General features: G+C 35.3%; 1 protein-coding gene across 1 annotated transcript in view; it reads right to left on the reverse strand.

Annotated features, from left to right (window-relative positions):
* Positions 1–724: 724 nt before the first annotated feature.
* Positions 725–16,263, reverse strand: part of Mob1b (MOB kinase activator 1B) — a 46,008-nt gene continuing 30,469 nt past the window's right edge. The window contains exons 4-6 of the mRNA XM_090343459.1: positions 14,646–14,779; positions 9,507–9,670; positions 725–6,418 (exon numbers count right to left, since the gene is read on the reverse strand). Coding sequence (XP_090199585.1) covers positions 6,341–6,418; positions 9,507–9,670; positions 14,646–14,779 — 376 coding nt within the window. The 3' untranslated portion in view covers positions 725–6,340. The remainder of the gene's footprint in view (positions 6,419–9,506; positions 9,671–14,645; positions 14,780–16,263) is intronic.

The following is a 16,263-nucleotide window of genomic DNA, read 5'->3' on the forward strand; positions in this document are numbered from 1 at the left end:
TGGTTTCCTATTATGTCAAACACTAACATACCAAACTTGTACAGTTGTAAACACTACAGAAAATATTACCCAAGAGGGCTGGGAGCGTAGCTTAGTGGTAGAGTGCTCACCAATTCCTCAGTACCATATACACAGAAAAAGCCAGAAGTGGCGCTGTGGTTCAAGTGACAGAGCTCAAGCCTTGAGCAAAAAATATCCAAGGAGCGGAGCACAGTAGTTCTCGCCTGAAATCCTAGCTACTCAGGAGGCTGAGATCTGATTATCAAGATTCAAAGCCAGCCTGGGGCACAAAAGTACCTGAGTCTCTTATCTCCGATTAACTTCTAGAAAATGAAAATGGGAATCAGGCTTGGCTCAAGGGTAGGGAAGTGGCCTTGAGCTGAAGAGTTCAGGGACAATGCCCAAGCCCAGAGGTAGGGTGGCAGCCTTGAGCTGAAGAAGAGCTCAGTGACAGCACCCAGGCAGACTTCAAGCCCCAAGACCCACCAAAACAAACAAACAACAACAAAAAAAAACCAAATCAAATCCAAGGACAGTAACCAGGTCCTGAGTTCGAGACCCAGAGACTTGCCAAAAAAAAAAAGAAAAAAGAAAATATTATCTAGCAAATTTGAAATGTCCAATGTATTCATTCCATGTATCTTCAATTTCCCTTGGAATGTGTTCACAGTGAGACTATCTATAATAAAATAATACACAATCATGCAATAATACACAATCATGATTCATGGTCAAACGTAACTATTTATTAGGCTTTTTTTTCTTATAAACATTCGATTTCTTTAAAAAAAAAAAAAAGGAAAAAAACTAGAATTTAAATACTTCCCAACCCATCACATACAAGTTTGTATACACTATTTACATCTTTCAAATAAAACATATTACAGATCTTCTGACATTCTGTCAATATCCTCTTTAAAATAATGATGCAATTAAACTTTCATTAGTAACAACTTACATAATTGAGGCACAGCTTACAATGCCCAAGTTACATTTCCAATCTCAGACCATTTGTCCCAAACACCAGGGCTGGATCTTGTCTCCGTGCAGTTTCTTCAATACCTCAACACTAGGAAACTGCCCTTATGCTTCCAACAATTGGCACTGACAATATTTTTCTGCTTTTGTCTTCAGAAATGATTTCTATTCAAGTGTTTTAGTACTTATTATACTCTCATTCATAATTCATGCAACTCTTCCTAGTGGTTATGTTAAATAATAACTTAAATGTGTAGAAAACTCAAACAGAAGAAAATATTCTCTAAAAAAATCAGTAACCTCATCACCCTGGTTATTCACATAGAAAAATAATGCATAATTTAGTGGCTGTTAAAAAGAACAAAATTATCTTCCCTAAAAAGTCATTTCTCCAGAAAAATTTGAAAAGGTATTGTTAAATGAAAGTGTACAAACAAATCTATCTTATAGCCTGCAAAATTATTTTAGAAACAAAAAAATGAAAATTTGTGCAAAACTTAAGAAACATCAAGCTGTAAGAATATTAATAATATGCAAAAGAAATACTAACTTTGACTTTCTAAATTTAGTTTCAGTGACATTTAAAAAAAAAACTGTCAGCTAAAACAAACTGAAACCTAAGTAAGTACTTCAGAACCACTAACTTGTTTCTGTGTTGGGGAGAGAAAGGGGTGTAGAAAGAGAAAAGGGGAAAGAGGATGGGGAAAAGGAAAACAAAGGCCTGGGAGGGTGGGGGAAAGTGATTTTCCCATCTATGGTTGAGGACTGTAGACCAGGCTTTGTACTATGTAATAATATGTAAAATGACAGAAGGGAGGGAACGATAGGGTCTTGCATTGCACTTGTAAAACAGAATACCCAATATTTTAATATGTATTTTTGTTGTTATTAAAACACAAATAAGTTGAGCTATGAGTGGCCAACATGGATTACAATTTTATACCTTCCAGACAAATTGTCTTTATTAGTTGGACCTTAAAACTGCAAGTCATTTGCAATCAGAATTTTGTTACCTCTAAACATTTGTCTGTTTGTAACAATTAAGCTAACAACTAGACAACGGTGATTATTATGGTAAGTCTTAATATCATGACAAAATTCTGATATATGTTATTTTAGAAGTGTTCTTTGAAGTATAGATTTGCTTGCAGGAATTGGTATGTTCTTTAATATCCCAGATAGGCTTCAAAGTAAAGTACGTTTTCCCAGTATGCTATCATTTCCAAATTACAGATATACTTGGGTCTCTAATCTTTACAAAAGACAGTCAAATTTAAAGTTATGATACATGAAATAGTTTTACCATTCTAAATACTTTGTGACATGTATGCTTCAAACTTGGCATAATTAGCACATACAACTTATTCCAATTTGTCTGTACAGTTATCTCCAATCCTAAAGTCAAATTGTTCACTTTAGTAAAAATATACCCTTTTTTTTAAAAAAAAAAGGGTAAAAGCTCTATTGTATTCACTTTTCAATACTGTAAAAAATTATTATACAGTAAAGAAAAAATTTAAGAAAAAGGAACAAAAATGAAAGAATATACCTAGAGAAGTATATTCTTAAAATTTTATGAGGAATTTAGCTGTAATTTTTAAAAAAACACACTAATGATATTAACTACTTCAAAACAGTGATATTAAACCATTCCTTCACTCTGTGATTTCATCAATGCTGAAAAAACTTTTCTGCATATTAAGCACCAATACACATTCTTTTGAATTTCCCTGCTAGCTTAGTTCTCAGGGATCAGCAAAGTTACTGTACTTGTGATTAAAGTAGGTTTTTTGTACAGTTAAAATGATAGATTCTTTGCCTAACCACAATCTGTTTCTTGTGGTATTTATGGAAGTTCTAAAAATATCACACTTCAGCATAAAAAGAGTTAAGTAGTGCTCCTAAGAGAACTACACTGAAGGTCAACTGTCATTTGGATATTGTTATAACATTCATTTGAAAAAGATCTATTTAATATTTATATTTCATATATTCTACCATTTCAGTGGTTATTAAAACCTCTCTCAGAGAGGGTGTAGACAAAGCTATAAAAGAAATCTGTAATTTTGCTATTTTCCCGTAAGTAAGAAAAATGTAACATATAATGAAGTTCGGTGATTACATGTGCAAAATATAAATATACAAGTTGTTTCCTGATAAGAGAATGTAGTGCTTCATTGTTCATGATAAGCCAGGTAGTTACTCAGTCTGAAATACATTATATACTAGCAGTATATTCTTTACCTATTAATTTTATGCTGACCATTTAGAATTTACAAATGACTAACAAAGGAAAGATAGAGAGACAGCAATCCAAAGATCTTTCACTTTTTTTTTTTGGCCAGTCCTGAGGCTTGATCTTAGGGCCTAGGTACTGTATATGAGCTTCACTTCTTTTGCCCAGGGCTAGCACTCTCTGGCTTTTTCTGTTTATGTGGTACCGAGAAATCGAACCTAGGGCTTCATACATGTAAGGCAAGCACTCTACCACTAAGCAATATTCCCAGCCCTAAAATCTTTCACTTTATGGTAAACTGACCGCTAGCCACTAGCACATTTAATGTTTCAGAGTACTCTAATGCAATGTTTTTTGGGGAAATGTTAAAATCAAGTCAGCAAATGAAAGCCAGTAGTGACCTTAAAATTTTTTCGCTATTTTTGATGGAAGCATGGCCTAAGAGTATTTGTCTAGCAAGCAAAGGCAAGACTTGGATCAAACTCTATTACTGGAAAAAATTTACTCTTTCTTTCAATTTCACTACCATGAGTCCACCATCTAAAATAACTGCTAAAACTTACATCATCACATTTAACAAAATCAGAGAGTTACAACACTGTTAACTTACTACTTTATATATTGTAGATTTTTTAAATCAAAGAAAGAGAAAATAATTAACATCTACTTGTTACCTGGTATAAAGAACTAGGAAAAGTAAAAATTTATAAAATAAAAATTTATAATTTTTTAAAGGCGTGAAAAAATCTAATAATGTTTACACAAACTGATGCAAAATCAAGCTGTCATGATGTTTTTAATGGTCTCTCTCTCATAGAAACACATTAAAACTAATTTTATGCAGTCAAATCTGTGCTCTGACAAGTGTTTTTACATCCTTTCATCTAACATCATAGACCTTAAAGGCCAGGCCTCTAGACCTAGGAGAATTTAAATGCTTTGTTAACACAGGCATACAGATCTCCTACCTCCCCAAAACTGATTAAGTGAATACTTGGAAACAGGTACCTGAGATTCTACTACAGTGAAAACAAAATCCTAGCTACATGTATTAGGAAAGTAAATCCTACTACCAATCATAATTTACAGTATATTTTTCCATTTTTGTGTATTACTATCTAAGACTTTGAAGAACAAGAAAATCTTTTCACTTTTCATTCTACACTCAGCTCTTGTAACTCTTTCATTACTAAATTGTTATAAAGTCAAATATAGCATGGAAGAGAATTTGAGTTACCATTTACCTCATTCCTATAATAGAATGAATTCAAAAATTATGACATTACATTCTATTTTTCAATTAGCCTATAGTGGTTGATATTATTTCTTCAAATATTAAAAGATTTAGGGAATCAGATAGCTCTCATAAGTATTGCCAATAAATGCCCAATATAGTTGCCTCTGAAGGGTCTCCTGATACACTAATAGTACTTGATGGGTAAAAAGACTTGTAGAAATGAATGGATAAAAGGCAGTTCCAATGATTATTATTGCAAGGATATTAAATTTTATCACTTCTAATAACATCTGAAATAAATTTAGTTCATCCTAGATTCTTTCCTACTAAGCAGTTAGAATCAATACAATTTCAGAGCAAGCATTCCTACCCTACCAGGAAAATGGTACATATTTCTAATTGAAGGAATGGTATTTATTTCTAATTGATGAAGCAGATTTATCACAATTAACCAAAATTTTGAAAACTTGAAATCTGTAAAGTCTTTTAAAACTGAAACTAAAGGAAAAAATAATATTTATGCTAAAAACTGTTTCTGGTTATTGATATTGTAGTAACTCACTAGAAGTTATAATGAATTTAATAGTAATTACTGAGTTAGCATTTTCATTGTTTGATATTACTGCAAAGAAAAAGATTTCCTTTCACAGTGGAAAAATCAGAAGTCAGAATGCTTCAAACTGGGCCTATAATAAGCAAAAAAGGTACTGTATCATTTTAAAATGATAGGCAAATACCAGCTCCATTCATTGAATGGAAATGCTAAAAAGTGATTAATTTCCTATGGTTAATATCTGTACCTAAAATTAATAATTTATTTTTAACTTCTCATGGAAGTTGACTCCTAAAAGGAAGTCTCTAAGACTCTGTTTATAAGTAATTTATTAAAATCTCATACCATTCTATGTCAGGGTTGTAAGACAGGACTTTCTAGAACTTGACTCTCTAATTCCCCAAACTACCCCAAATCAAGCATACTCTCCTTTTCCTTCCTCTGTGAAGTAGAAAGGGATTTGCAGACTTATGGCTCATTTGGCAATTGCTAGGAAACCTCACAGTTCAGTATCACCTCTGAAGATGGCAATCCTATATATAACCTGAAGTTTTACACTTACCAGAGTGCAGTTAATATGTAGAAAGAAGCCAAAATGCAATAGGTATTACATTTCAACATCCTCAAGTTTCAATATCACAGATATTAAGAGATGGAAAAAGACCTGCTTGTAGAACTTTAAGTATTTGTTGAACAGAATACATTACTGTCAATATAAAAAATAATTAAGAAATAAATTTTCCTTGTTCTACATGCACACCTTTACAAATTATGTTTCTTCAATGTAATAAAAGCTGAAGATCATCAATTTAGGTAAACTATGGCTTGTATGACATTATTTTACAACATGCACCAGTAAGTGCCCTGGGTAGTAATCCTAGTATTATTTCGAGTTCTGTTCAGGTCTATGTCCGTGCTTTGCACCTCAGAAGTGAGCCTGCCAAGGCACTTAAAAACATAAATCTTCTGGAGACTTCAAAAATGGGCCACAATTTACACAACACAGACCCCAACACATCAGCAGTTCAGTCAGTAAACATTTTTTTCACACACGATTTTCTCTTTAAAAAAGTCCTTAAGTAACCAATGCCAGGTTAAAAAAAAATACTGTTTTCCACTAAGACAAAATTTACTCCCTTTCAAATGTAGCAAATGATTCTTGGCTTCTAATAGCAGAAGAATATGGTTTCATATATTCAAAACAGAGAAAAGGAAACCCAAGCAATCCCCCCAAAACCCATCAAGAACAATCCAAATGAAACGAAAATACAACAAAACCCCAAATGCACTCCACACTGCTTCATTTGAGAAACAATTTGCATATTCTTTCATCTTTTTATCTGTCTTTAGAGGTGAGTTTTTCAATCAGTTCCTGGAGCGGTGCAAGTTCTCTTCTATCAATAAGGTTGAATTCCTGTGCATAAAAAAGGGACAAAAGAAATAGCAAAAGTTATTATTCACATCTAGTTACAATGCAGATTGCCATTAACCTTTGCTGAAAATTACTTTTTGACATAAGTAAAAGTAGTAGGCTTAAGTTTTTTTTCAATTTACCAGCTGTGTCTGGGCAAACAGTTTAATCTTGTTTAATACTGTTTTTACAAATGCAAAATTAGAATAACACTTACTTCAAAAAAAACTGTAGGAAACAAATGTGAAAACAGATGTTAACTTTACATAAGTGGAACATAGTAACTTTCAATACATAAAGTTGCTGTTTCCTATTGAAAAGAACCCAAGTATCACTTAAATTTGTCAACCAATAGGAAGGGCACTAAAAGACTTCTAGTTATGGGGCCGAGAACATGGCCTAGTGAGTACAGTGCTTTCCTAGCATGCACAAAGACCTGGGTTCAATTCTTTAGTGGCACATACATAGTAAAAGCCGGAAGTAGTACTGTGGTTCAGGTAGAAAGCACTAGGGCTTGAGAAAAGCGCAAGGACCTGAGTTCAAGCCCTGGGACTCGCAAAAAGAACAAAAAGGAAAAAAGAGAAAGAAAGAAAAGAAACAACAATCCAACTAATAAATGGGCTAAAGACTTAAAGAAAGACTTCTCAGAAGTAAGAATGGCCAACAGACACAAGAAGAGATGTTCAACATATCTGGACATAAAGAAATGCAAATTTAAAACATCAAAATTCCACTATCAAGAATGGCCATTACCAAGAAAACTAATAATAACAGATGCTAATAAGGATGTGGCCAAAAGGGAACATTACAACACTGTTGGTGGAAATGTAAATTTGTTCAATCATTTTAGAAAGCAGTATAGTATGGAGGTTCCTCAAACAACTAAACATAGAGCTTCCCTATAATCTAACAATCCCACTCCGGGCATTTATCCAAATGATCACAAACAAGGCCATACCAAAGCTACCGGCACAACCATGTTCACTGTAGTATTATTTACCATAGCCAAGACATGGAATCAACCTAGATATCCCTTGGTGAACAGCAGAAAGAATGATATGGCCCCATTCATAAGGAAATGGCAAGACTTAGAAAAATTGTACTTAGCCAGACTCCCCTCTACAAAAATAATTAAACTTCATGATTTCCCTTATTTGTGGAAATTATAATGTGCCCATAAATATACAAGTAAACAATGGATGGTAAAAAAAAAATTACACTTGAACAAGATGATTGGGAGAAGGTGGGGGAGGGAAAGTGGAAGAAAAACATGAGAAGGGATATCAATGTTCAAGAAGTAACATACCCACTACCTGACAAATGTAACCGTAACCCCTCTATATGTTACTCCGGCAATAAAATACAATTATATTATTAAAAATTACACTTGGACAGGATAACCAGGATTCTAAACATTCACAAAGCAAGACGCTATTCTTAGGAGAGGACCACAAAGGCTCAAAAGCTATGTGCATATGATCTCATAAAATGAAGCTTATCAGCCATATAATGTGAAGCTAATTGAAAGGACCTCCAGGATATTGAAACAAAAGCCATATAATGAATGATTGTTGTCCTTAATGTACTATGTTGTCTCTCATCTCCTTTGATGTCCCTTGGTTATCTCATATTGGTATAGTATCTCACTTTGTTATCTGATATATTGAATTTATTTGTATTTGGATATTTGAAATTTGATAGGGAAGGGGGGAAAATCAAGACGGGTGGGGGGTGTGGGGGGGGAGGGAAATGGGTACCAAAACATGTGAAAGGGTATCAATGTATGTGAATTAATGCACCTTCTATCTGGCAAATATCATGTAACCCTTTTACTAATTACAATAAAAAAAAATTCAAAAAAAAATGAAGCTTATCAAAATGTACTCCAAAAAATGGAAACAAGAGGTTCTTTGTTATTTTGCTTTTTCTCCTTTGTCACTGTTTTCCATCTGTACCTTTTGTCTTGTATGTACATTATCTGTTTGTGGGGTTAGTAAGGAAAACCACAGAATTGATGGGACAAAGGGTGAGCAAATGCAGCTCATTGGATACTGTGTTCAAAGTGAACAATACAACATGGGGGCAGTCAGGAGGAAAAAAATGTAGGAAAGAGGTGACACTGTTAAACAAGAAATGCATTCATTACCTGATTTATGTAACTGCAACTGCACTGTATATCATATTTACAATAAAATCCCAGTACTTCCAAAAAGAAACAAAGGACAAAGGGTGAACCAATGTAACAGTGATATTCACAAGACAATATGTTGGAAGTGAACTTTACAACTTGGGAAGGTGTGGGGAGAAGGAAGATGAAAGAAAAACATGGGAAGGAGTAATAATATCTGAGAAGAAATGCACTCAGTACCTTACCAAGGTAACTGTAACCCCTGTATACATCACCCTGACAATTTTTAAAAATTTTTAAGAAAAATAGCATTATCAAAGGATATAACAATAATAATATTTAAAAACTCAAGATTTACCAAAACAAAACCAAAAACCAGTGCAGACAGAAATAAAGGGTTAACCAGGCACTGGTGGCTCAAACCTGCCATCGTAGCTACTCAGAAGGCTAAGACCTGAGGATCATAGTTCAAAGCCAGTCCAGGCACTAAAGTCTGTGAAACTCTTATCTCAATTTAACCACCAGAAAACTGGAAGTGGCACTGTGGCTCAAGTTGTAGAGTGATAGCCTTGAGCTGAAGAGCTCAGGGCCAACACCCAGGCCCAGAGTTCAAGCCCTACAACTGACAAAAAAGAAAAAAAGGGTTAAGAAGAATGGAAAGATTGCTAATAATAGACTAAATTCATCTACAGAGTTGAACAACTAGTCAGGTTCCTTATTTAGCCTCTCTATATGGGCTAGGGCATGGAACAAATTCAAGGTAAGACCTCTTAGATATATTTTAGATTTGCTTGCTATCACCTGGACAATAATAAAATTCAGAAGACAAAGATATTCACTGTCATCATAGAGGAAAACAGGAGGCAGATGAAATAAGACAAATTCTGATTGTGAATATGGAGTACTCCTAGCACTCTCAAAATAAATGCAAACAAGCAGCAAAGGCCTTCCAATTCAACTTACCTGTACAAAAAAAATAAAGTGCTTGAAAGATGTGTTGAGATGTGCTTCCTCCTGAAGTTGAATCACGGGATCAAAATGTTGATGATAAATGTGAGCATAAACCCTAAAGAGACGTTTAAGTATAGTTTTTGCCACAGACATGAAGTTCTTTGGGAATGGAACACCTAGAAAAAAAAACCCTTTCTATTAGCAGCAAATACCAACAGTAATTATCCAGACAAGATTGAGAAGTAGTAGTTATGAATTACTAATCTACATAGCTATTATACTATTCAGAAGTTCTCAATATAACTCGAATAAAATAAACTCCACAGCTTCTATGGAGCCTATGGAGTTTCTTCACTGTTGCCTGTTACATCTTTAATATACAACCACTTAACTAAAATTAAACAAATACCTAAAATGGTAGTGAAGTATTAAGCATTCGGTTGTTCTATGTGTTTGTAATGTATCTTATACTTTTTCCTATATAAGTAATTCCATTATAACTGCAGGTCTTATTCATCCTGAAATTAGCTAATCAATAAATTACGTGATTTCTCCTTTTTTTCTATATTAGGGCACTTTTATAACATTAAACAAATACAAAAACTAGAAAAACAGAAAATCTTTGAGAAGGAACTGGAACCCTTACACACTGTTTGTAGTTACAGACTAGTATGGTTCTGAAAGAAACAATAAAACTATCAGTAACTCAACAATCCAAATTTTGCGAACACACCAAAACCATTAAGGGCATGGTGCTAGTTGTTCACACTATAATCCTAGCTACTCAGGAGAGAGAGAGTTGAAAATCATGGTTCAAAGCCAGCCTGGGCAGGAAAGTCCATGAGATTCTTATCTACAATTAACCGCCAGAAAACCAGAAGAGGAGCTGTGGGTGAAAGTGGTAGAGCACTAGCCTTGAGCGAAAGAGCTCAGTGACAGCATCCCAGTCCTGAGTTCAAGCCCCATGACCAACAACAACAACAAAATTAAACCACCAAGGAATACCGAGGGAATATAATAGAAGGAGTATATGCATCTACAAAATTATCCCAGAAAACTTCTTTGTATTATTAATGATACATTTAAAAATATGCAATTTATGTTTAAAACAGTATAAAAATGAGTGAGAAAAAAAGGAAAGAAAATCATCATATCAGAAAGACAACGTATTTCCATGTTCATTCCAGTAATATTCACCAAAGCCAAGACATGGAAACAAAGTAGGCATCTGTGAAAAGATACACTAATTAAAAAATACAGGAGATGAGCCACATACCAGTGACTCACACTTGTAAAGCTAGCTACTTGTGAGGCTAAGATATGGAGGGTCACAGTTAAAAGCCATCTTCAGCAGAAAAGTTCAAGAGAAACTTTCAAACAGATGTTGGGAAGCTTAAAGAGGTAAATCTCAGTCATTAAAAGGAAGTGAGACTATCTTTAAAAAAAAAAACTGGATGCATGATTCAGCAACAGAACATCTGACTGCAAGCCCTGAGTTCAAACCCCAGTACCACAAATTAAAAAAATATGGTAATTACCCCAACAAGAATGGCCAAGATTTTGAATTCAGACAATGACAGATGCTGGTGGGGTTGTGAAGAAAAAGGAATCCTACTGCACTGCTGGTGGGACTGTAAGCAAGTTTAGCCACTCTGGAAAGCAGTGTGGAGGTTTCTTAAAGAACTGAAAATTGACCTTCCCTACGATCTGATCCCACAATACCACTCCTGGCATCCATCCTGAATATCATAACCCAAGATGTGATAAGGACACCTGGCTCAGCTTTGTTCATCTCTGCACTATTCACAATAGCCAAGTGATGGAAACACTTCAGATGCCCTACTGCAGATGAATGGATACAGAAAATGTAGTATATATATACAATGGAATTCTACATAGCCAACAGACAAGATAAAATAATGGCATTTGCAGGGAAATGGATGAATCTAGAGCGAATCATGCTGAGTGAGACACGTCAAGACCAAAGGAACAAAAGGCGCATGGTATCCTTAATATGTGGCTACTAGATCCAAACAGTACAAAAGCAAAGACTCAATATTTGTGTACCCAATACTATGGACATGGTACAGGAAATATAAACACAACTACATAGACATAAAAATTTATAACTCTGGGCCGGGAGTTTGGCCTACTGGTTAAAGTGCTTGCTTAGCATGCATGAAGACCCGGATTTGATTCCTCGGTACCACATACATAGAAAAAAGCCCGAAGTGCTGCTGAGGCTCAAGTGGTAGAGCTCTACCCTTGAGAAAGTCCAAGGACAGTGCTCAGGCCCTGAGCTCAAGCCCAGGACTGGCAAAAAAACAAAATAAAAATTTATGACTCTATAGACATGTTTTTTTACATACATTAATATGTATCTATGACATACAAACCCACAGCCTAATTTTAATTATGTTCTAAAATCTAAGTGCCAGTGATTGTATATACATTCCCTTCTTGAATACTTGTTTGTTAAATACATCATTTGAAATATAATGTAAAAATCAATGTTAATAAGTTCTTTAATAAAAATATAAAATATATATGGTAAGATATACACATAAACACAATTATTATTCAACTATAAGAAGGAAGGAATTGGTCTGGGAATGTGGTTTAGTGGTAGAGTGATTGCCTAGCATGTATGAAGGCCTGGGTTCTGTTTCTCAGTACCCAATAAACAGAAAAGGCTGGAAGTGGTGCTTTGGCTCAGGTGGTAGAGTGCTAGCCTTGCTCAAGAGAACCTCAGGTGCAATGCCTAAGCCCTGAGTTGTCAAGCCCCAGGACAAGTTTAAAAGAAAGAAAGAAATCCTGAGCTGGGCATGGTACATATAGCATTTTGGAGGCTAAGGTTTGAGGCCAAAAGACACAAAACAATCTGACCTATATTACAGCTAGGACCTGCCTCAAAACACTAAGGGCTGGAAATGGAGTTCTGAGGTAGACAACTTGTCTGTCAAATGCAAAACCCTGGGTTCAGGGTTCAATCCAAACAGGGACTGTAGTCTAAAGCCAGGAAAGGGCAAAAGGTAACTAACTAAAAGGCAAAAAAGGCTATGGTCATGTCTCAAGTGGTAGAGTACCCCAATGTTGACAAAGTAAAAAAGAAAAAAAAAGAATGCAAAAATTATTGCGATATAAGTAATACAATATAAGAAATACAGTATACATTATACAATTTGAAAAGGTAGCTTTTTATTAATGGTTCAAAGTGGTTAGCATATTGACACTGCCGAACAGTAACTGCTTACATTGTCTTCTCTACCACATCCTTCTTTTAAACTAAAAGTATAAAATGTAGTCAGAAACATACTCCAACTATTTATAAGAGAACACCTAAGTTTTGAAAGAAAACATAGTTTTAAAAAGACTGAAAAAGTAAAAATATACGGACTCTCTAGTTATGAATAGGAATCACCACTTAAAAGTTTGGCCCTTAAAAACAATACAAAAACAGCCAAGTCCATTTAATTGACAATAGGCCAATGTCTCAAATCTTAATTCTCTTTTCACATAGATTTAAGGTTCTTTAAGATTCACATTGTAGGGCCGGGAGTTTGGCCTAGTGGTAGAGTGCTTGCCTAGTATACACGAAGACCCGGGTTCAATTCCTTGGTACCACATATATAGAAAAAGAAGCCAGAAGTGGTGCTGAGGCTCAGGTGATAGAGCTCTTGCCTTGAGAAAGTCCAAGGACAGTGCTCAGGCCCTGAGCTCAAGCCCAGGACTGGCAAAAAAAAAAGAAAAAAAAAAAAGATTCATAAAATCAAATTATCTCTTTGCCACAAATATATAATACGAGCTGTACAAACTCTCCCCAAATAAGAAATAAACAAGACTATTGAAGATATTATTAAGGTATTAGTAGGTGCCTACTCTCCATCTTTTCTAAAACAGAAACTAGATTTTGTTGCTCATCCTGTATCTTCTCTTCATCCTGGTATGAAAAAAATTAAAGCACGCTTAAGTTTATGAGATTAGAAATATTTTGATTGGTGTGTTACCTGGAAGAGAAAGGCATCTAACTGCAACCTTCTACTGAAAGGGTCTTCATCGTTCTAATTTTTAAACATGACAAAAGCAAATAGAAAAGGACTTTTTTTTTTTTTGGTGGGTCATGGGGCTTGAACTCCACCTAGGCCTAGGTGCTGTCCCTGAGCTCTTCAGCTGAAGGTTACCACCCTAACCTTGAGCCAAGCCCCACTTCCCATTTTCTAGAGGTTAATTGGAGGTAAGAATCTTAGGTCCTTGGAAGTGGCTCTGTGCTCAGGGACAGCACACCCAGGCCCAGAGTTCAGGCCCCACGAACAACAAAAGAAAAAAAAAAAAAAAACCTCTTTTACAAATGCATGAGAAGGGGTATCAATGTGTGAAGTAATGCACCTTACTACCGGGCGAATGTAACTATAACCCTTCTATATATTACCCCGACAAGTTAAAAAAATTAAAAAAAAAAAAAGTCAGGTTCTTTTGTGCCCCAGCTGGCTTTGAACCTTGATCCTCAGATCTCAGCCTCCTGAGCAGCTAGAATTACAGGCGTGAGCCAACACGACCAGCAGAAAAGGTCCTTTTGAATAAAGTACATTAAATAACATTTTAATATGGAATATCACTGAAAACCTCAACAACTTGAATAAGCTGAAAGGCAGTTTATTATCTGATAAACATAATGACCTTGCAACTAAGCAATATTTTAAAATCCTAAATTTTAAAAAATCAACTTATAACAAACTAGTTCTCCCCCCACCCCAGTCATGGGGCTTGAACTCAGCCTGGGTGCTATCCCTGAGCTTTCAGCTCAAGGCTCTACCACTTGAACCATAGCAACACTTCCGGTTTTCTGATAGTTAACTGGAGATAAGAGTCTCAGGGACTACCATGCCAGACTGACTTTGAACCATGACTCTCAGATCGCAGCCTCCTGAGTAGCTGGGATTACAGGCGTGAGTCACCAGACACCAGTGCAAGATAGTTCTTGTTTAACAACTAGTTGAGAAAACTTTACTTCTTGGGACTATGTAACATACATGTACATCAACATGTCCTAAAGAACTCTCAAACTGGATAGGGTAGGAAAAACAAGTACAATTCTAGACACATAAAATTAGATAAACCAAGATGGAAGCCAACTATATAACATAATAATACCAATTTTTGATGGAAATAATGTCTCATCATCCAACTGGTCCTGAACCCAGGTCATCAAGTAATCAATATATTTTGGTGCAGAGCACTTAATAGGCTTCTTTATGTTTGTTCCATCTGCCCAATGATATTCGTATCTGCAATGGAAAAATTGAAAGTACACCAAATATCAGTCTATACTGTTAAATAAGCACACATACTTTTTTTGTGTCTGTTAAGACGATGTGCAGGAGGGTTAGTTACATTCTTAAGTAATGAGTACCTTTCTTGTCGAACATTATTGCCCCCTCCTTCGTTTTTCTCCCACTTCCTACTCTCCAAATCCACCCCTACCCTTAAGTTGTAAAGTTCTTTCCAACATATCGTCTTAGAAGTATCACTATACTGGTTCACCCTTAGGCATTTGTCTCACCATTTTGTTGTTCCTTCCCTTCCCCAATTGAGATAAATATATATACAAGACACAGGATACCAAAATCAAATACAGTAACAATAGAAGATAAATCAAAGGGGGGGGGGGAGACAAAAGAAAATAGAAATACCTTCACATAATACATTAAACAACAACTAAGAAAACCTTTTTTCTACATCTTGGAGTTTATTTTGCTTAGTATCATTTTATACATTCATATGTACATAGCTATTAAGCTATTATGATCTTCTTCTAAGACTATCCTAGACATATACTAATTATTACAAATGAGGGAAACTATGGAGTGTATGTTTCTTTGGGTCTGGCTCACTTTATTTAATATGATTTTTTTTCCGTTTCTTACAAATGGAAGCATAAAATTCCATTGTGTATATATACACCACATTTTCTTGATCTGTTCATCTACTGAGGGGCCTCTGGGTTGTTCCATATCTTAGCTATAATAAATAATGCTACAATGAACATGGTTGTGCTGGTAGCTTTACTGTGGCCTTGTATGTGGTCATTTGGGTAAATGCCCAAAGGGGAATTGTTGGGTCATTGAAGAATTCTAAATTTATTCTTTTGAGAAGCCTCTATACTGCTTTCCAGAGTAGTTGAACCAGTCAACATTCCCACCAACGGTGTAGCAGTGCTCCCTTTTAGCCACATCCTCACCAATATCTATTAGTTTTCTTGATAATAGCCAATCCAACTGGGGTGCGGTAGAATCTCAATGTTGTTTTATTTGCATTTCTTTTATGGTCAGATAGGCTGAACATCTCTTCTTGTGTCTATTGGCCATTCTTACTACTTCTGAGACGTCTCTCTTGTTTCTTTTGAGACTTTGGGGTTTTTTTTGGGGGGGTGGAGGGGTGTTTTTAATTTAATCTTGTCTGTTGTATGGCTAGTGAAGATCTCCCAATATGTGGGCTTTCTATTTATCTTGCTAGCTATGCCCTTTGCCATGAAGAAGCTCTGTAGCTTAATGCAATCCTATTTGCCCAACCTTTCTTTGATTTGTAGTTTCAACCTGTGCCAAGGTGCCCTCGTATCTCTCTTTCCTGTAATGTTTTCAAGGTATCTGCTTTACCCCGAGGTCTCTAATCCATTTGGAATTGATTCTTGTGCAAGGTGATACATGAGGATCTACCTTTAGTTTTCTACAGGTGATTAACCACTTATAACAGCTCCATTTGTTGAAGAGAC

This window comes from Megascapheus bottae, chromosome 13, assembly GCF_031878675.1.
Source record: "Megascapheus bottae isolate mThoBot1 chromosome 13, mThoBot2.hap1, whole genome shotgun sequence".
Lineage (NCBI taxonomy): Eukaryota > Metazoa > Chordata > Mammalia > Rodentia > Geomyidae > Megascapheus > Megascapheus bottae.